The sequence below is a fragment of the Pseudophryne corroboree genome, chromosome 7 (genome assembly GCF_028390025.1).
Source record: "Pseudophryne corroboree isolate aPseCor3 chromosome 7, aPseCor3.hap2, whole genome shotgun sequence".
Classification (NCBI taxonomy): Eukaryota; Metazoa; Chordata; class Amphibia; order Anura; family Myobatrachidae; genus Pseudophryne; species Pseudophryne corroboree.
In genome coordinates, this window is record NC_086450.1 from 25,068,470 (window position 1) to 25,089,187 (window position 20,718).

Below are 20,718 nucleotides of genomic sequence, written 5' to 3' on the forward strand. Positions count from 1 at the left end.
CACGTCAGTAGCTGGTACACGGCACGTACCCGTCAGTAGCTGGAGGTGGGGCAGATATAACATGTGCAGAGAGAGTTAGATTTGGGAGGGGTGTGTCCAAACTAAAATCTAAGTCGCAGTGTCAAAATAAAAGTAACATTTGTGGGCTTCTCGCTAAAGCAGCCAGTATTTACCCTGCACAGAAATATTTCCAAATCAGAATGAGGCCCATCGTGCCTACATGTGTGACCTGTGCATTTTCTATGTAGCATGTACTGTATATCCGTTCCATGTGCTTTGCATGTAATAGATCATTCAAGTACAGGTTGAGTCTCCCTTATCCAAAATGCTTGGGACCAGAGGTATTTTGGATATGGGATTTTTCCGTATTTTGGAATAATTGCATACCATAATGAGATATCATGGTGATGGGACCTAAATCTAAGCACAGAATACATTTATGTTACATATACACCTTATACACACAGCCTGAAGGTAATTTTAGCCAATATTTTTAATAACTTTGTGTATTAAGCAAAGTGTGTGTACATTGAGCCATCAGAAAACAAAGGTTTCACTATCTCACTCTCAGTCAAACAATTCTGTATTTGGGAGTATTTGGATATGGGATACTCACCTGTATCCGGCCAAACCATTTATTTTAAAATTCTGCAGTTTGAAATCACACCGTCCAAAGTCAGTAAACGCATCATACAGCTCATGTGTGTGTGTAGTCTGTGGGTAATGTATGGACATATATCTGATGCATCCCAGTGTATTGTACACCCTGTGTGTGTGTATGGCCCGTGTCTGTCTACCCATGTGTACTGTACACCCTCTCCCTGTATGCCTGTATCTGTGTACTGTACACCCTCTCCCTGTATGCCTGTGTCTGTGTACTGTACAGCCTCTCCCTGTATGCCTGTGTCTGTGTACTGTACACCCTCTCCCTGTATGACTGTGTCTGTGTACTGTACACCCTCTCCCTGTATGACTGTCTGTGTACTGTACACCCTCTCCCTGTATGACTGCGTCTGTGTGCTCCTGTGTACTGTACAACCTCTCTGTACTGTACACCCTCTCTCTGTATGGCATGTGGCCGTGTGCCCTTGTGTACTGTACACCCTCTCTTTGTATGGCCCGTGGCTGTGTGCCCGTGTACTGTACACCCTCTCTCTGTATGGCCCGTGGCTGTGTACTGTACACAGTCTCTCTGTATGGCCCGTGGCTGTGTGCCCCAGTGTACTGTACACCCTCTCTCTGTATGGCAGTGTCTGTGTACTGTACACCCTCTCTCTGTATGGCTCGTGGCTGTGTACTGTACACCCTCTCTCTGTATGGCTCGTGGCTGTGTACTGTACACCCTCTCTCTGCATGGCTCGTGGCTGTGTACTGTACACCCTCTCTCTGCATGGCCTGTGGCTGTGTGCTCGTGTACTGTACACCCTCTCTCTGTATGGCCCGTGGCTGTGTGCTCCTGTGTACTGTACACCCTCTCTCTGTATGGCCCGTGGCTGTGTGCTCCTGTGTACTACTATACACCCTCTCTCTGTATGGCCGTGTCTGTGTACTGTACACCCTCTCTCTGTATGGCTCGTGGCTGTGTACTGTACACCCTCTCTCTGTATGGCCCGTGGCTGTGTGCTCCTGTGTACTACTATACACCCTCTCTCTGTATGGCCGTGTCTGTGTACTGTACACCCTCTCTCTGTATGGCTCGTGGCTGTGTACTGTACACCCTCTCTCTGCATGGCCCGTGGCTGTGTACTGTACACCCTCTCTCTGCATGGCCTGTGGCTGTGTGCCCCTGTGTACTGTACACCCTCTCTGTATGGCCCGTGGCTGTGTGCCCCTGTGTACTGTACACCCTCTCTCTGTATGGCCCGTGGCTGTGTGCTCCTGTGTACTGTACACCCTCTCTCTGTATGGCCCGTGGCTGTGTGCTCCTGTGTACTACTATACACCCTCTCTCTGTATGGCCCGTGGCTGTGTGCTCCTGTGTACTACTATACACCCTCTCTCTGTATGGCCCGTGGCTGTGTGCCCCTGTGTACTGTACACCCTCTCTCTGTATGGCCCGTGGCTGTGTGCTCCTGTGTACTGTACACCCTCTCTCTGTATGGCCTGTGGCTGTGTGCTCCTGTGTACTACTATACACCCTCTCTCTGTATGGCCCATGGCTGTGTACTGTACACCCTCTCTCTATATGGCCCGTGGCTGTGTGCTCCTGTGTACTGTACACCCTATCTATGTATGGCCCATGGCTGTGAACTAGACTCCCCCTCGCTGTATGGCCCGTGGCTGTGTACTGTACACCCTCTCTCTGTATGGCTCGTGGCTGTGTACTGTACACCCCCTCTCTCTGCATGGCCCGTGGCTGTGTACTGTACACCCTCTCTCTGCATGGCCTGTGGCTGTGTGCCCCTGTGTACTGTACACCCTCTCTCTGTATGGCCCGTGGCTGTGTGCCCCTGTGTACTGTACACCCTCTCTCTGTATGGCCCGTGGCTGTGTGCTCCTGTGTACTGTACACCCTCTCTCTGTATGGCCCGTGGCTGTGTGCTCCTGTGTACTACTATACACCCTCTCTCTGTATGGCCCGTGGCTGTGTGCTCCTGTGTACTACTATACACCCTCTCTCTGTATGGCCCGTGGCTGTGTGCCCCTGTGTACTGTACACCCTCTCTCTGTATGGCCCGTGGCTGTGTGCTCCTGTGTACTGTACACCCTCTCTCTGTATGGCCCGTGGCTGTGTGCTCCTGTGTACTACTATACACCCTCTCTCTGTATGGCCCATGGCTGTGTACTAGACTCCCCCTCGCTGTATGGCCCGTGGCTGTGTACTGTACACCCTCTCTCTGTATGGCCCGTGGCTGTGTGCTCCTGTGTACTGTATACCCTCTCTATGTATGGCCAGTGGCTGTGTACTAGACACCCTCTCTGTATGGCCCAAGGCTGTGTGCCCCTGTGTACTGTACACCCACTCTCTGTATGGCCCATGGCTGTGTACCCCTGTGTACTGTACACTCTCTCTGTATAGCCCATGGCTGTGTATTAGACACCCTCTCTCTGTATGGCCCGTGGCTGTGTACTGTACACCCTCTCTCTGTATGGCCCGTGGTAGTGTGCTTCTGTGTACTGTACACCCTCTCTCTGTATGGCCCGTGGTAGTGTGCTCCTGTGTACTGTACACCCTCTCTCTGTATGGCCAGTGGCTGTGTACTAGACACCCTCTCTGTATGGCCCAACGCTGTATGCCTCTGTGTACTATACACCCTCTCTCTGTATGGCCCATGGCTGTGTACCCCTGTGTACTGTACACCCTCTCTCTGTATAGCCCGTCGCTGTGTATTAGACACCCTCTCTCTGTATGGCCCATGGCTGTGTGCCCCTGTGTACTGTACACCCTCTCTCTGTATGTCACGTGGCTGTGTACCTGTTTACTGTACACCCTCTCTATGGCATGTAGCTCTGTGCCCCTGTGTACTGTACACCCTCTCTCTGTATGGCCCTTGTCTGTGTGCCCCTGTGTACTATTCACCCTCTCTCTGTATGGCCCGTGGCTGTGTACTGTACATCCTCTCTCTGTATGACCCGTGGCTGTGTACTGTACATCCTCTCTCTGCATGGCCCGTGGCTTTGTACTAGACACCCTCTCTGTACGGCCCAAGGCTGTGCGCCCCTGTGTACTATACACCCTCTCTCTGTATGGCCCATGGCTGTGTACCCCTGTGTACTGTACACCCTCTCTCTGTATAGCCCGTGGCTGTGTACTAGACACCCTCTCTCTGTATGGCCCGTGGCTGTGTGCCCCTGTGTACTGTACACCCTTCTCTCTGTATGGCACGTGGCTGCGTACCCCTGTGTACTGTACACCCTCTCTCTGTATAGCCCGTGGCTGTGTACTGTACACCCTCTCTCTGTATGGCATGTGGCTGTGTGCCCTTGTGTACTGTACACCATCTCTCTGTATGGCATGTGGCTGTGTGCCCCTGTGTACTGTACACCCTCTCTATGTATGGCCAGTGGCTGTGTACTAGACACCCTCTCTGTATGGCCCAAGGCTGTGTACCCCTGTGTACTGTACACCCTCTCTCTGTATAGCCAGTGGCTGTGTATTAGACACCCTCTCTCTGTATGGCCCATGGCTGTGTACTGTACACCCTCTCTATGTATGGCCAGTGGCTGTGTACTAGACACCCTCTCTGTATGGCCCAAGGCTGTGTACCCCTGTGTACTGTACACCCGCTCTCTGTATAGCCCGTGGCTGTGTATTAGACACCCTCTCTCTGTATAGCCCGTGGCTGTGTATTAGACACCCTCTCTCTGTATGGCCCATGGCTGTGTACCCCTGTGTACTGTACACCCTCTCTCTGTATGGCCAGTGGCTGTGTACTAGACACCCTCTCTGTATGGCCCAAGGCTGTGTACCCCTGTGTACTGTACACCCTCTCTCTGTATAGCCCGTGGCTGTGTATTAGACACCCTCTCTCTGTATGGCCCATGGCTGTGTACCCCTGTGTACAGTACACCCTCTCTCTGTATGGCCCGTGGCTGTGTACTGTACACAATCTCTCTGTAGGGCCCGTGGCTGTGTGCCCCAGTGTACTGTACACCCTCTCTCTCTGTATGGCCGTGTCTGTGTACTGTACACCCTCTCTCTGTATGGCTCGTGGCTGTCTACTGTACACCCTCTCTCTGCATGGCCCGTGGCTGAGTACTGTACACCCTCTCTCTGCTTGGCCTGTGGCTGTGTGCCCCTGTGTACTGTACACCCTCACTCTGTGGGCCGTGGCTGTATGCCCCTGTGTACTGTACACCCTCTCTCTGTATGGCCGTGTCTGAGTACTGTACACCCTCTCTCTGTATGGCCCGTGGCTGTGTGCTCCTGTGTACTGTACACTCTCTCTCTGTATGGCCGTGTCTGAGTACTGTACACCCTCTCTCTGTATAGCCCGTGGCTGTGTACTGTACACCCTCTCTCTGTATGGCCCGTGGCTGTGTGCCCCTGTACTGTACACCCTCTCTCTGTATGGCACGTGGTTGTGTGCCCTTGTGTACTGTATACCCTTTTTCTTTGTATGGCCCGTGGCTGTGTGCCCGTGTACTGTACACCCTCTCTATGTATGGCCCGTGGCTGGGTACTGTACACAGTCTCTCTGTATGGCCCATGGCTGTGTGCCCCTGTGTACTGTACACCCTCCCTATGTATTGCACGTGGCTGTGTACCCCTGTGTACTGTACACCCTCTCTCTGTATGGCCCGTGGCTGTGTGCTCCTGTGTACTGTACACCCTCTCTCTGTATGGCCCGTGGCTGTGTGCCCCTGTGTACTAGACACCCTCTCTCTGTATAGCCCGTGGCTGTGTACTAGACACCCTCTTTCTGTATGGCCCGTGGCTGTGTGCCCGTGTACTGTACACCCTCTCTCTGCATGGCCCATGGCTGTGTGCCTGTGTACTGTACACCCTCTCTCTGTATAGCCCGTGGCTGTGTGCTCCTGTGTACTGTACACCCTCTCTCTGTATAGCCGTGGCTGTGTACTAGACACCCTCTCTGTATGGCCCGTGGCTGTGTGCCCCTGTGTACTGTACACCCACTCTCTGTATAGCCCGTGGCTGTGTACTAGACACCCTCTCTCTCTGTATGGCCGTGTCTGAGTACTGTACACCCTCTCTCTGTATGGCCCTTGTCTGTGTGCCCCTGTGTACTGTACACCCTCTCTCTGTATGGCCCGTGGCTGTGTGCTCCTGTGTACTGTACACCCTCTCTCTGTATGGCCCATGGCTGTGTGCTCCTGTGTACTGTACACCCTCTCTCTGTATGGCCCGTGGCTGTGTGCCCCTGTGTACTAGACACCCTCTCTCTGTATAGCCCGTGGCTGTGTGCTCCTGTGTACTGTACACCCTCTCTCTGCATGGCCCATGGCTGTGTACTGTACACCCTCTCTCTGTATGGCCGTGTCTGAGTACTGTACACCCTCTCTCTGCATGGCCCGTGGCTGTGTGCCCGTGTACTGTACACCCTCTCTCTGCATGGCCCGTGGCTGTGTGCCCGTGTACTGTACACCCTCTCTCTGTATGGCCCGTGGCTGTGTGCCCGTGTACTGTACACCCTCTCTCTGCATGGCCCGTGTCTGAGTACTGTACACCCTCTCTCTGCATGGCCCATGGCTGTGTGCCCCTGTGTACTGTACACCCTCTCTCTGTATGGCCCGTGTCTGAGTACTGTACACCCTCTCTCTGTATAGCCCGTGGCTGTGTGCCCGTGTACTGTACACCCTCTCTCTGTATGGCCCGTGTCTGAGTACTGTACACCCTCTCTCTGTATAGCCCGTGGCTGTGTACTAGACACCCTCTCTCTGCATGGCCCGTGGCTGTGTGCCCCTGTGTACTGTACACCCTCTCTCTGTATGGCCCGTGTCTGAGTACTGTACACCCTCTCTCTGTATAGCCCGTGGCTGTGTGCCCGTGTACTGTACACCCTCTCTCTGTATGGCCCGTGTCTGAGTACTGTACACCCTCTCTCTGTATAGCCCGTGGCTGTGTACTAGACACCCTCTCTCTGTATGGCCCGTGGCTGTGTGCTCGTGTACTGTACACCCTCTCTCTGTATGGCCCGTGGCTGTGTGCCCGTGTACTGTACACCCTCTCTCTGTATGGCCCGTGGCTGTGTGCCCGTGTACTGTACACCCTCTCTCTGTATGGCCCGTGGCTGTGTGCCTGTGTACTGTACACCCTCTCTCTGTATAGCCCGTGGCTGTGTACTAGACACCCTCTCTCTGTATGGCCCGTGGCTGTGTGCCTGTGTACTGTACACCCTCTCTCTGCATGGCCCATGGCTGTGTGCCCCTGTGTGAGTCTGGGCTGTGTGGGTACAGGAAAACTGTAATCAGGATGAACACAGGTCCATGGAGAACAAATGACAAACACATCCTTCCTGCCCCCGCTGTAACCAGGCACACCCTGCAACTTGCACTTCCCTGGGAGGAAAACAAGAGCCGGGAGTCTAATCTTTCTCCTTCAGATCTGGAACTCCCTGCAGCAGAATCAGGCCCTGCACGTCTCATACATAGCGGAGGCAGAGGACAATTTTCCCATGGTCCGCACGTTCCTAAACTCACTTCTTCCTGATTGCAAATGTTCACATAAATGTATTTCTGGGTGTGAAAGTGGCAGAAATGTGTGTTTGGGAAAAAAGGTCCCAGTCCAGAGCCCTCAGGGTCAGGATGGGCCTATTTTAAGACAGATAGAGGCTTTCCGGGGTGTGAAATTCTAATTCCTACATAAATATCTAGTGATGATTGGGGCGGACAGCTGACTGGTCCAGGAAAGTTCTCTGAAGTCCTGTAAGTGGGCGGAGTTTACAGCAGCCTCTCATTGCTGCATGAATGGTGCACGTGTGCCCCCTGGTGGATAGCCGTGCATAATACAGCATCAATTATTCATATACAACACAGAGATAAGAAATGATAGGTTATTCATAAAGTGTCCACTTTAATACCTTGGTCCCCTTTACGAGCCCCCCTCCACCCCCCTTCATTTCTAAATCATATATAAATATGTTCCAGTACAAATCATTCAGTGTGGTTGATTCAATTAGCGGTGAGGATGCTACATGTCGCACTTACGGTAAAAGCGTACACGTGGCTTTTTCTTCACAGCCCCATAGGGATTAAACATGCGAGTACGGGGCAGGACTGAGCCGCAATGGGGAAAGTTCAGCTGCGGACGCTGGTGTTTCCATGCCGCTGCACCGGCAACTCACCCCCCTTGCAGCTCATTCAATTGACCCCCATTGAGTTTATTTTTCTCTCCTGTAAATATTCATTACAATTATAACGACTTCTGTCACTTTGTAGCATGTGGTTTCTTGAATGCAGACAATTGGGGTTCTCTCTGACGGAGCATTTCCTGGGGGAGATGTACAGTACTAGGCCTTAGAGAGTGATAAAGTGAAGAGAGATAAACTACCAACCAATCAGTTTCTAAGGGGTCCCCTTGATGAAGTCCAGATAGGACGAAACGCGTTGGACTCCCTTATATTGACCTCCACCGTGCACTGAGATAAGTATTTTCATCCTTCAGACTCAGCTATTTATTGTTCTTGTTTTTATTTTTTATATGTGTAATTTTGTTCAGCTCCTTTGTGATATTAAATATATTCTTATTCATACTGGCTTTTAGGTTCCATTTCTAAACGGTCCTATAGAACATTTACCTTGTATCACATTTGGTCGCCGTACCTCTACTCTTTCTATTTAATCTGTAGTGGAATCAGTACGTAATGCCGGCGCTTGAAATCCCAACTGGGGTGAGTTTGGTGTGTTCTCTCCCTAACCCTCTGTTCCCGCAGCCTAACCCTAACCTCCCCCCTTAGTGCTTGACCCTAACCAACCCCCCGGAGGTGCCTAAACCTAATCCTCCCTCCCAGACTGACCCTAGCCTTCCCCAGGGGTCCCTAAACCTAACCCTCCCTCCCACGCAGCCTAACCCTAACCCCCCTTCCCCCTTCTCCGTAGCCTATCCCTAACCCCCTCACCCTTGGCCAAAACCTAACCCGCCAGGTCTACTTACTGTTGGTATGCTGGCTGTTGGGATTCCAGCATCAGTATTTCAACTGTTGTTATCCCGACAGCTGGCACTGTGACTGCATCCCGTTTTGGGAGATATAAGACTGTCACGGATGCGGGATATCGGGAAGCAGAGGGCAGCTACACCATGAGAGACTGATGAACGGATCTTTTTCTCTTACAGAGTGCTAATTCCTGTGGAGCTGTGATCCCAAGAGCTGCAGGCTAGGGAGGCCAATCGCGGGATCGGCGGGGATTCAATCCCGCGGTTGGAAGCTCCTATCCTGGGGATTGAGGGATCAGCATTGAACATCCTCAGGGCGCTCACATGCTGCCCGGCTTCCTCCTCCCGGCTCCCCAGCGTAGCGTGACGTGCAGTGAGAGGTCACACTGCGCCGTCACACGCTGCCGGGAGCCATCGGAAGAGAGCTGCTGATGTGTCCCACCCGCCCACGGTTTCTGATGAGTTATGTGTGCGGGGCGGGCGGCCACACAGGGAAACCCTAATCCCGGGGATCGCAGGATTGGCCTCCATACTGCAGGCGTCAGTTAATGAACTAGCCTACAGGCAGATAAAGAGCAGCGGGAAGGGCTCTATATCCCGTACTGACCCTATGGGGCACTAGCTCCTCCGAGATTACACCTCACATAAGGAGCAGGGGCAATGCCTAATTGCATACTGTATGCCAATCTACGTAGCAAGTCTGCAATATGGCGGGTTTACATCAGACCTACAGGTAGAGGAGTCTCCTATTTGGAACTCCAGCCTCATATCATAAAGGACTAGAGCTACTGATCTGGCAGATGAGATCACGTCATACACGTCCGTGTGTTTTCTATCTGCGCATTCCTCTCGGCGTTGTCCTGGATAGTGGCTTGACGCTTAAACATCAGACATCAGTCCACAACCAAACCCTCATTCTTTCATCTGAGGAATAGAGCCAGGATCAAACACTTAGGGGGCCATTTATTATGGAACGCGGTTGGCATCTTACCACCCAGGAACGCAGTGCAATATGCCATCCTATCCCCCGAATGCATGATGCAACACGTGCAGGGACAGGGGCTCCAAAATTAACCCATCCCATCAATGTGCTGTGGCGGCTGCTGGCGGCTCTGCGCATGCGCTGTCAGATAGACCGCGCTGCACAGAGGCCATTTCCTGGGAGGGTTCCGGACACAAGTATGGTAAGTAGCCTACAGTCTAGGCTATATCTGGGCTAGCGCTATCTTCAGGCATACTGGCCTATATTGAATTACTCCTCTCCCCGGAGGCGCTGTAGGAGACTTCAGGGGGCGGACCGGTCTGTGACATCAGCAAGCCCCACCCACGCATCCGGAAAGCACAATTTGCAGGTCTGCAGGGAAAGGGGCGGGGCTAAAATTACCCGATTCGCGGCATTTTAACCCCTTCCCCACTCTCCACTAGATGCAAGCAGGATGCGGGAGACCTGTCTACTCTTCCGGGGGTGCGGGGAGCTACCCAAAAAAACGGGAGCCTCCCGCAGCTTCCAGGAGAGTAGGCAAGTATGTCTCATGTAGCGGTAGCCCCAGGGACCAATATTAAGAATGCTTCACTTTCCCGATATTGGTAAATTTGACAGCATTTGTAGAGTAGAAATAAATCAGCCGGTATTTACCCTGCAAAGAACCAATATAACCCACCCAAATCTAACTCTCTCTGCACATGTTACATCTGCCCCACCTGCAGCGCAGCACAGTTTTGCCTAATTGACAACTCTTTTGGTTTGTTAATAAATCTGAATAAGCCCCCACAGGTAGCACTCCCCCTGCTGGCAGTATTACATATTACAAAGAGTCAGTGAAACCATTTGTAGCCATGCTGGGAGTCTCTCTGTGACATTACCTGGATCCAGGTGAGTGAAAGAGCCAATAACGAAGTCCATGGTGGAGACCGCCAGTAACAGCAGAAGTAACAACTGCAGCCGTATGATCCACTTTACTCCAGCCAGATTGATTCCCAACAACCCCAGGAGCACCGCCAGCGAGATGCCCCTAACGGACCAGGTGCTCTGCAAGTGAAGCAGGTCCGCAATAGATTCTGCAAAGCCGGTGATGTACATGGCACCTGCAACACACTAAGGAAGAGGCCCGGTTACAGAGGGTGGCAGCCTCCTCAGGGAGGTAACGAAAGGCGTCGTTTCACAGATTTTACTAAAAGTAGCAAATTGCTGGGATCTGGCCGAAAATGATCAGACGAGTCTACACAATTCATCAGAACGAGCAAAATCCCACAACCATCTGTTTCATACTAATGATGAATAATAATAATGCTAGCTAATTGTAAGCTCTGTGGCCACCATGTATCATTTGCTGCTGAAACATGGCAGGACTAAAAATATAATACAACATAAATATGGAAAACAAGGCATTGTAGACAATGACACTTACCTGCCCAAATATATAGAGAAGACCAACGGTTCCTCCCACTTTGCCCCCCAGCACGGTGGAAATCATGGAGTAGACCCCACCGCTGCCTATGCTGCAGCGCTCACACACACCGATGCCGGACACCACCGTCACCAGGGCCACGAGGATGACGAAGGACACCAGGAATACGCCCAGGAGGATTCCGGTGTTACCCTACAGGTCACAGAGCGGTAGAATTAGTCACAGCTAGGAACTCGGCAAGTGCACCACCTTCTCCCTCGGCAAGTGCACCACCCTCTCCCTGACAGATGCACCCACGGCATAAGAAGCTGCACAAATAACGTAAACCATGAAAAGCAAAATATTAATACATTTAGGGGACGGAAAGAGGACTATCTTCTGTAATTGTCTGGGGATTATTATAGGGAGCGATACATCTGCAAAATGTTCTGCAGCACGGATGGTGTAGTGGTTAGCATTACTGCCTCACAGCACTGAGGTCATGGGTTCAATTCCCACCATGGCCCTTAACTGTGTGGAGTTTGTATATTCTCCCCGTACTTGCGTGGGTTTCCCCTGGGTGCTCCAGTTTCCTCCCACAATCCAAAAATATACTGGTAGGGTAATTGGCTCCACACAAAATTAACTAGTGTGAATGTGTGTATATGTGGTAGGGGGGACTATAGAGTGTAAGCTCCACTGGGGCAGGGACTGATGTGAATGACTAAATATTCTCTGTCAGCGCTGCGGAATGTGTGCGCGCTATAAAAATAACTGGTAATAAATAATATAACACATTATACTATGCTACAGGGACATCTGCTGGTCATAAGAGGGAATAACACCATCAAAACTTTCATCTGAAGAGTGTTATTATAAACGACGGAACATCGTAACAGTAATGTCCGCGCCTGCATCTGTGTGCGTCCAAACCAAGCAACAGTTGAATTGCACCGCCGGGCGCCATCTAGTGGCCGCAAGCGTGCAAACACTTGAATTCCCTCCATAGGGTTGAGGTGCAGTGTTAGCCTTTTATTAGGACATGTGTTTGTAGACTCATTTACTCAGTATAGCATAGGACGCCAGGCCTATTAGGACGCTGCAGTGACTAGTATATGAAGTGGCTAGTTATCAAGTGGCAGCTTAAAACAACAGCAGTTTTACCTTTGTTAAACCGAAGGAAAACAGGAGGCAAACAAACTTCAAAATTAACAGAAGGACTGCATTTCAACCAAAACACTCTGGAACTTTATGTGGCCTCTCCTCGTCTCAAATATGAGAACACCAAGACCAGGCTTACCACCTCTCTGGCTAAGAACATCAAGTCTGCCCCTGGGCCTAACCCTCAAGATGAACAGGGAACTGTGGGGGCACAGCACCAGGACCAGGCTCAGCAGGGACATCCCCATTGCTTCTGAGTATGCCCCCCACATTCTCCTTCCCACCAGTACTAAGATCTGATCAAAATAATGTTATCCCAATCCTACTTCTGCCACTAGTTACCTGCTATTGTGTCTTTTTTTCTCTCTTCGTTGCTCGCTTCCACCCCACCGTGTGTTTTTCCTGTAATGTTTACCTCCACTGATTGCACACCTTGCCATTGCGCCCTACATACAGAGTACATCATACTACTACATAAGCATCAGTTCATATATGAACTTGGCCCTTGTATGGCTCACCTCCCACAGTGTAACCTTCAAAGTGCGCCCAACATGGCTGCCCCATATGGTACACTTGCGGATGGGATGAAAAATACATAGGCCTGATGGTTTTGATGGAACCCTACTCTGAACTGTAGGACTCTGAAATCACCCCCATTTTGTGTAATCTCTTCTAGGGGTGGACTATTCCACCCTGGGTAATCCTACGCTGAGCGCCCAAGATGGCTGCCGCACCTAGTACCTTATGAGGGTGGAATACACAACCCTTGGAAGTTATTACCCAAAATGCCTCCACCAATCCTGCACTATGCTTTCTGTGGGCTTAAGGTTTTCTTTTAGGTCTTTGTTGCTTGTCAATTGCTGTATTACTCAAATCCTCTGTATCATGTGCATTGTTTTTGATATCTGTAAAGCGCCTTGAGTCCTGTTGGAGAAAGAGCGCTATATAAATAAAATTATTATTATTATTATTATCACATAGGATGTATTGTAATTCTGGATACATCAGTGGGGTGTGTGCCTATTACATCCAGTCTGCAGTGGATGATGTCCCTTCTGACCGGGTTTCTGAGCAGCTTCTGTAGTACAGAGCACTGATCAGGACTCACGATTCATTTGATCAGCAGGAACACCCTGCATGTCATTTCCATGTGTCTGATATGTTTGGCATTCCTCCACATAAGCAGGTTGAACCTCCCATATCTGATAATCCTAGATCCAAATATTTTTGAGCGAGACGGAGATAGTGTCACCTTTGCTTTCTGAAGGTTTAATGTACACAAACTTTGTTTAATGCAGAAATGATTACAAATATTGTATACTATTACCCTCAGGCTGTGTGTATAATGTGTATACAGTGTGAAACATGACTGCATTTCGTGTTTAGACTTGGGTCCCATCCCCAAGATCCCTCATTATGCAAATATTCCAAACTACGGGAAAATCCGATATCCAAATACTTCTGGATCCAAACATTCTGGATATGGGAGACTCAACCGGAAACCTATTCCTGGTTTATCCACCTGTACTCCCCTATTACAGGTACACGTAGGCCACACAGCCAGATCACCTTAGACTCCTGCATGGGGCCCAGGATGCACCGAGGGGCCCGGCTTACCCTAACCTATGTCTACATTTTTAGTTTTTATAAACAGACAGGGGTGAGTGGCCCCAAACCAATATATTGCCTGGAACTCCAAGGGCTCTTATTCTGGCTCCGGCTTTACATTTCTGGGTGTAGTATTTGTTTCTGTAGATAGAAAAGGGTTTAATCCGATGCAATGAGTAACCTCGTATAATGGTCCAATTCTGTGTGGAAATAAGTTTTCACATCCACTCTGTGAGGTAAAACTTTTTTTTATTGGTGAACTGTTGACATGTAGCACAGATTAATCAGTGTACTCTTTCCTCATGTGCCTTTCCTTTCTTACTTACACTATCTTATTCTCCATTCTCCCTTTGATGGCACCTAACCCCGGGTTTTCTATACCTGTCCTATATTGTCTTGTACTGTAAGTTGCTGTTTTCTTGTTTGCTCATTTGATTATGTACTGTGTAATGGGCGCTGCAGATCCCTTGTGGCGCCATATAAAGGCTAATAATAATATTCATTGGGTTCGGTATATTGTGTCAACAATGACAGTCACCATGTTCACACTGATGAAATGTCGACACAGAAGACGACAAAGTCTTTTTCAGGTAACCATAATCCCTAACCCTAACGTTTCATATGTGGATATTTTCCAGGTGACTTAATGATTGCATACCTATTTATTGAACGGTCTTAGGGGGTCATTCCAACCCGATCGCTCGCTGCATTTTCTCGCAGCGCAGCGATCGGGTCGGAACTGCGCATGCGCCGTTGCCGCAGTGTGCTGGCGCATGGCAGCCGTCGTTGCCTAGTGATCGCCTCTGAGGCAGAGGTGGTCGCTGGGCCGCAGCGGGCTGGACAGCGCCGTTAAGCCGCCGTTTAGGGGGCACAGTCCGGCCAACGCAGGCGTGGCCGGACCGTTGGGGGGTCGTGCCGCGGTGGCTGCGTGACGTCACACGCAGCCGCTGCGGGCCGAGGAGCAACGAGTAGCTCTCGGCCAGCACGCTAAAGCTGCGCTTGTCGGGAGCTACTCTTGGTGTGCAAAGGCATCGCCGCTGTGCGATGCCTTTGCACTTCTGCGGGGGGGGGGGGGGGCGGCACTGACATGCGGGGTGGACTAGCCCTGTGCTGGGCGTCCCCCCGCATGTCAGGGAAGAAGATCGTAGCTGTGCTAAATTTAGCACAGCTACGATCGACTCGGAATGACCCACTTACTTCTCTGGTTTAGGTGGGTAAAGCAGCTGAAACATTTAGAGACGTATAGGAAAAGCTCAATAATGGAAGTATCTCGATACCAGTAAACCACACTGGCGGGGGAGGGGGGCGTCACATGATACACGCGTGACAAGAGTCCGACTGCTTTCCTATCGGACTCAAATCCAGTTCTCCTTTAGCTGTTTCATGGACAAGTGACAGATTGTAAGACATCATGCGGACTCGTTACATGGTCCACGACTGCCATTGTCCACACTGGATTGGTCTCCGTGGTACATTAATGTTCTCCCCAATCTTACGTCAGTGCATCATTATAGACATATATTATTAGAGGGTTGTCATAGATCTTCCATTGACTACTGTGCCGCACTGCTGGAAACCACATAACAATGATATTACAGGGAGTTGGTAAAGTCCCTCCGCAGTGAGCGCTGTCCCTGGCAGCAGATCTCCAGCGGTGGGAGACCATAGAGGGACAACTTTTAATGTAGAGAAGTATGTAACAAATTCTGTTTTATATGTCATGTAAATAAAGTGTTGAAAAACATTATGGGGGGTATCCAATTAAGTGAAATGAAACATTGAGAGTGAAAACCGGGAGTTTTTCACGATTTTTCCCCGAAATTTTATTACGGAGTATCCAATTGGATCTCCCATTAAGAAAAAAAAAATTTGTGCGAAAACATACACGTACACTGAAACCTGTGTGTTTTTTGCCGCCGCAGACCCTAAAAGCCGGCACTTATCAGGTTTTGTTTAGTCTTCCTGAGGCAGGAGAAACAAAATCGCAGATAAGCCCTAGAAACAACTCCAGTCACTGCCCCACGCCCGCCACAGCAGCCGGGGACGGCAGGGAGGGCGCCTGTGAGCCGGCACTAAGACCCGTGACCTTCATCCACCCCTCTTCCCCCGCCCCAGACACCGCGGACCAGGCGGGGGTCATGTGACGGGGAGACAGTGCTGTCAGAGGAACCCGGCGCTGAGGCAGGTGACACATCCCTTAGATAAGACGCGACTCGTGCCGGCTTATCGGGGGTAATAGGATAGCCCTGGGCGATATCATTACCTGCGGTAATGTACCGCGGGAAACTGGATATCCCCCAATGTTGTCATATTACTTAGCTCGCAATGTTTGCGGGGAGACTTGCTTAGCACACAGTCTCTGCTCCCTCTATATGGAATTGTACATTGACAATAGCACCACTTCTTATCATAGGATGGATCACTATAACATAGAACAGGTGGATTGCGCTGGTGCGGGTGAGCAATGCTACGTATACACCAGTAATAGATTTCTGGGGTCTTAACATGATTTTTCTACGTTTACAATAAATCCAAATGTAGGAATTGCTTCTTCCTATATGATGGATCAATCTGATTTTAGTTTCTGATATGGCTAATCCTGGTGATACCTCAGCACATTATTATTAATTCTTATATGGTGAATAAAGATTGTTTTATTCTTTTTATGCAACTTTTAAAAGATCTTAGTTTTTTACCATGTGGATATTTCTCTGTTCTCCATGATATACGGTCTGTATATGTAATCTGTTATCAGTGTCAAAGTTTTCTGCGACTTCTTTTCTCTAGGAATTATTGTTGGACTGGAAAAAGACAGGTTTTTACTGTTTCTATAGTGACATCTAGTATCCTAATATCCCAATGGGAATGTAATGAAAACACAATGAGATGTGGCTATTAAGCTTTAACGTATGCACTTAGGCCCTCATTCCGAGTTGTTCGCTCGCTAGCTGCTTTTAGCAGTTTTGCACATGCTAAGCCGCCGCCTACTGGGAGTGAATCTTAGAATAGTAGAATTGCGAACGAAAGATTAGCAGAATTGCGATTAGAAATTTATTTCCAGTTTCTGAGTAGCTCGAGACTTACTCTGCCACTGCGATCAGTTCAGTCAGTTTAGTTCCTGGTTTGACGTCACAAACACGCCCAGCGTTCACCCAGACACTCCCCCTTTCTCTAACGTCCTAGTGGATGCTGGGGACTCCGTCAGGACCATGGGGAATAGCGGCTCCGCAGGAGACAGGGCACATCTAAAGAAAGCTTTTAGGATCACATGGTGTGTACTGGCTCCTCCCCCTATGACCCTCCTCCAAGCCTCAGTTAGGTTTTTGTGCCCGTCCGAGCAGGGTGCAATCTAGGTGGCTCTCCTAAAGAGCTGCTTAGAAAAAGTTTTTTTTAGGTTTTAAATCTCAGTGAGTCCTGCTGGCAACAGGCTCACTGCATCGAGGGACTTAGGGGAGAGATTTTCAACTCACCTGCGTGCAGGATGGATTGGAGTCTTAGGCTACTGGACATAGCTTCAGAGGGAGTCGGAACACAGGTCATCCTGGGGTTCGTCCCGGAGCCGCGCCGCCGACCCCCCTTACAGATGCTGAAGATCGGAGGTCCGGAAACAGGCGGCAGAAGACTCTTCAGTCTTCATGAAGGTAGCGCACAGCACGGCAGCTGTGCGCCATTGTTGCTACACACTTCTCACTGACCAGTCACGGAGGGTGCAGGGCGCTGCTGGGGGCGCCCTGGGCAGCAATATTAAATACCTTTAGTGGCAAAGAATACATCACATATAGCCATTAAGGCTATATGTATGTATTTAACCCAGGCCAGATTTCTCAAAACCCGGGAGAAAAGCCCGCCGAAAAGGGGGCGGAGCTTATTCTCCTCAGCACTCAGCGCCATTTTCCTGCTCAGCTCCGCTGTGAGGAAGGCTCCCAGGACTCTCCCCTGCACTGCACTACAGAAACAGGGTAACAAAGAGAAGGGGGGCATAAATTGGCGATATTTATATATTAAAAGCGCTTATAACAAAAACAACACCTTTTAGGGTTGTTTATATACATTTATAGCGCTTTTGGTGTGTGCTGGCAAACTCTCCCTCTGTCTCCCCAAAGGGCTAAGGGGGTCCTGTCTTCGATTAGAGCATTCCCTGTGTGGCTGCTGTGTGTCGGTACGTGTGTGTCGACATGTATGAGGACGATGTTGGTGTGGAGGCAGAGCAATTGCCGGTAATGGTGATGTCACCCCCTAGGGAGTCGACACCGGAATGGATGGCTTTAGTTATGGAATTACGTGATAATGTTAGTACATTACAAAAGTCAGTAGACGAAATGAGACGGCCGGAAAACCAGTCAGTACCGGCTCAGGCGTCTCAGACACCGTCAGGGGCTGTAAAACGTCCCTTACCTCAGTCAGTCGACACGGGTACCGACACAGATGAATCTAGTGTCGACGGTGAAGAAACAAACGTATTTTCCAACAGGGCCACACGTTATATGATCACGGCAATGAAGGAGGCTTTGCAGATCTCTGATACTGCTGGTACCTCAAAAAGGGGTATTATGTGGGGGGTGAAAAAACTACCTGTAGCTTTTCCAGAATCAGAGGAATTGAATGACGTGTGTGATGAAGCGTGGGTTAACCCAGATAGAAAACTGCTAATTTCTAAGAAGTTATTGGCATTATACCCTTTCCCACCAGAGGTTAGGACGCGCTGGGAAACACCCCCTAGGGTGGATAAGGCGCTCACACGTTTATCAAAGCAAGTGGCGTTGCCGTCTCCTGATACGGCCGCCCTCAAGGATCCAGCGTGTAACCTTATCTTATCTCTTGATATAAATCACCAGTGCCTCCACCCAAGCTAATTGTTATTTTGGCTTGCCTGGGAAAGCCCTGCTATTTAAATATGTGTGTTAATTAACCTATACACATTTACAAAACTAATCACCTTAGTATAATAACATGTATAATACCTGTACTTCTTTTCTTCTTTCTTAGGATCAGACAATCACCACAATAACTTTATGGTAAGTATAATTTTATATAAGATATATATATTTTTAGGTATACTCAAATTACATACATATATAATTACTAATTGACAATATTCCTCTATCTAAACAACAATGCATATAATACTCAATGACAAATATTTTGTTCTCTAATTGAGTTACCCGGGTACTCTTAGTCTTTAATTGCGCAGTTGGGGCCCAATGAGTGTAATTTATCCTGTTGGATAAGTGTCAGTAATTAATCCTCCTGCATTACAAAGGATTGAAGATTACCAATACTTTGTATCCTGAAGCTTAAACTTGTTATTTAGTTATTTATAGTGGTCTATACAGTCTCCTCACTATAATAAATTCTTTCTGTAGAATATAATGCCTCTAATATCCTTGCTTTCCTTTTCTTGTATTCCCAGTGATGAATCTCTCTCTACTATGTAGCTAACAGATGGTAAGTATATTATTGTATACTTAATTGTTTATTATTGCTCGTCTGTAGATGAAGTCTCTTTACCAGTGTGAATATAAATATATACTATCAATATCTCCATTTCCAAAGTATGTTGTGTTTTAGTTAACTGGAACAAATAGTCTATTCTCTCCTGCAATTTCCTTTATCTGCTGTAGAGCTTATAACTCAACTGTAGTTAACTGTAAGTCGAACTAAGATTCCTTTACAATAAATACTTTGTTTTTCTTGCAGTAGTGTGTCTCCCTTTGCTGCTACTTTGTTTGTATTGCCACATATTTTGTAATTGTATCCATTCTGACTAGACTAGCTGGTTGCTTTTGAATGAATTATAAATCCTGTGCTGTCTGCAGTTAAATCATCTTCAGCAGCGTTATACAGTATGTCTCTAGGGCTAGTCAGTTATAGATTTGAGCTGAATACACTGAGATATATATATATTATACCGCTGTATGATTGTTAGAGTTCCTACTGGAAAGTGACTAAACTAGGCAGTATGCAAAGCTGATGGTAAATACATAGTCATTATAGCTGCCTGAACTGAAATATGTTCATATAGTAGTGTAACTGGTGAATAGGTGCACAGCAGGTATAATTTTTACAGACCTTAGATGCCTTCCGTAAGTGCCTCCTGACACTTACTATTATTCAGGTAGATAGCCTCACCCCAATGGCTTCTCATTGGTGGGCAGTGGATTCAGCTATAGCTTATTTAGTAGATGAGTGCTGGACAATCGCCGCTGCTTACACCGGTCCCAGCTATCACCGGCTCTCCTTATCTTCACGGCTCTGACTAGCCGCACGTCTCCGCTTCTTCACGGCTCCTGATAGCCGCGCCGGTATCCGCTCCCCCGGCTCTCCTTGTCTTCACGGCTCTTGCTAGCCGCGCCGGTCTCTGCTCTCACCGGCTCTCCTTGTATTCACGGCTCTGGCTAGCCGCACGTCACCGCTTCTTCACGGCTCCTGATAGCCGCGCCGGTATCCGCTCCCCCGGCTCTCCTTGTCTTCACGGCTCTTGCTAGCCGCGCCGGTCTCTGCTCTCACCGGCTCTCCTTGTCTTCACGGCTCTGGCTAGCCGCACGTCACCGCTTCTTCACGGCTCCTGATAGCCGCGCCGGTATCCGCTCCCCCGGCTCTCCTATCTTCACAGCTCTTGCTAGCCGCGCCGGTCCCTGCTCTCACCGGCTCTCCTTGTCTGGCTGCGCTACCCTGACTTCCCGGCCGCCGCTGTAATGTTTACAGCTTGTTACAGCTCTTAGCGGCCACCGGAGAGACCTAGGTACCAGCACGGCAAGGGGGATCTGCAGACTGACTGACCGCCGGCGGGGAGCACCTTTATACACTACTTCTAGCAGCGCGTGGGGACCATTCCTTTGCACACGGCCTCCCTTACCTGCGCGAGGTGGCCACCACCTCTTTGCACACGGCCTCCTTTTTACCTGCGCGAGGTGACCCTTCTGCACACGGTACCATCTACCTGCACGAGGTGGGGAAACAAACCCCTCATACTTGACAGCTATATTATTTACCCTGCGCATCATTAGT

General features: G+C 49.5%; 1 protein-coding gene across 2 annotated transcripts in view; it reads right to left on the bottom strand.

Annotated features, from left to right (window-relative positions):
* The window catches only part of SLC12A8 (solute carrier family 12 member 8), a 106,640-nt gene that overhangs the window by 35,361 nt on the left and 50,561 nt on the right, over nt 1–20,718 (bottom strand). For both annotated transcript variants that reach the window (XM_063932776.1, XM_063932775.1), the window contains exons 5-6: nt 10,963–11,154; nt 10,418–10,649 (exon numbers count right to left, since the gene is read on the bottom strand). In XM_063932776.1, coding sequence (XP_063788846.1) covers nt 10,418–10,649; nt 10,963–11,154 — 424 coding nt within the window. The remainder of the gene's footprint in view (nt 1–10,417; nt 10,650–10,962; nt 11,155–20,718) is intronic.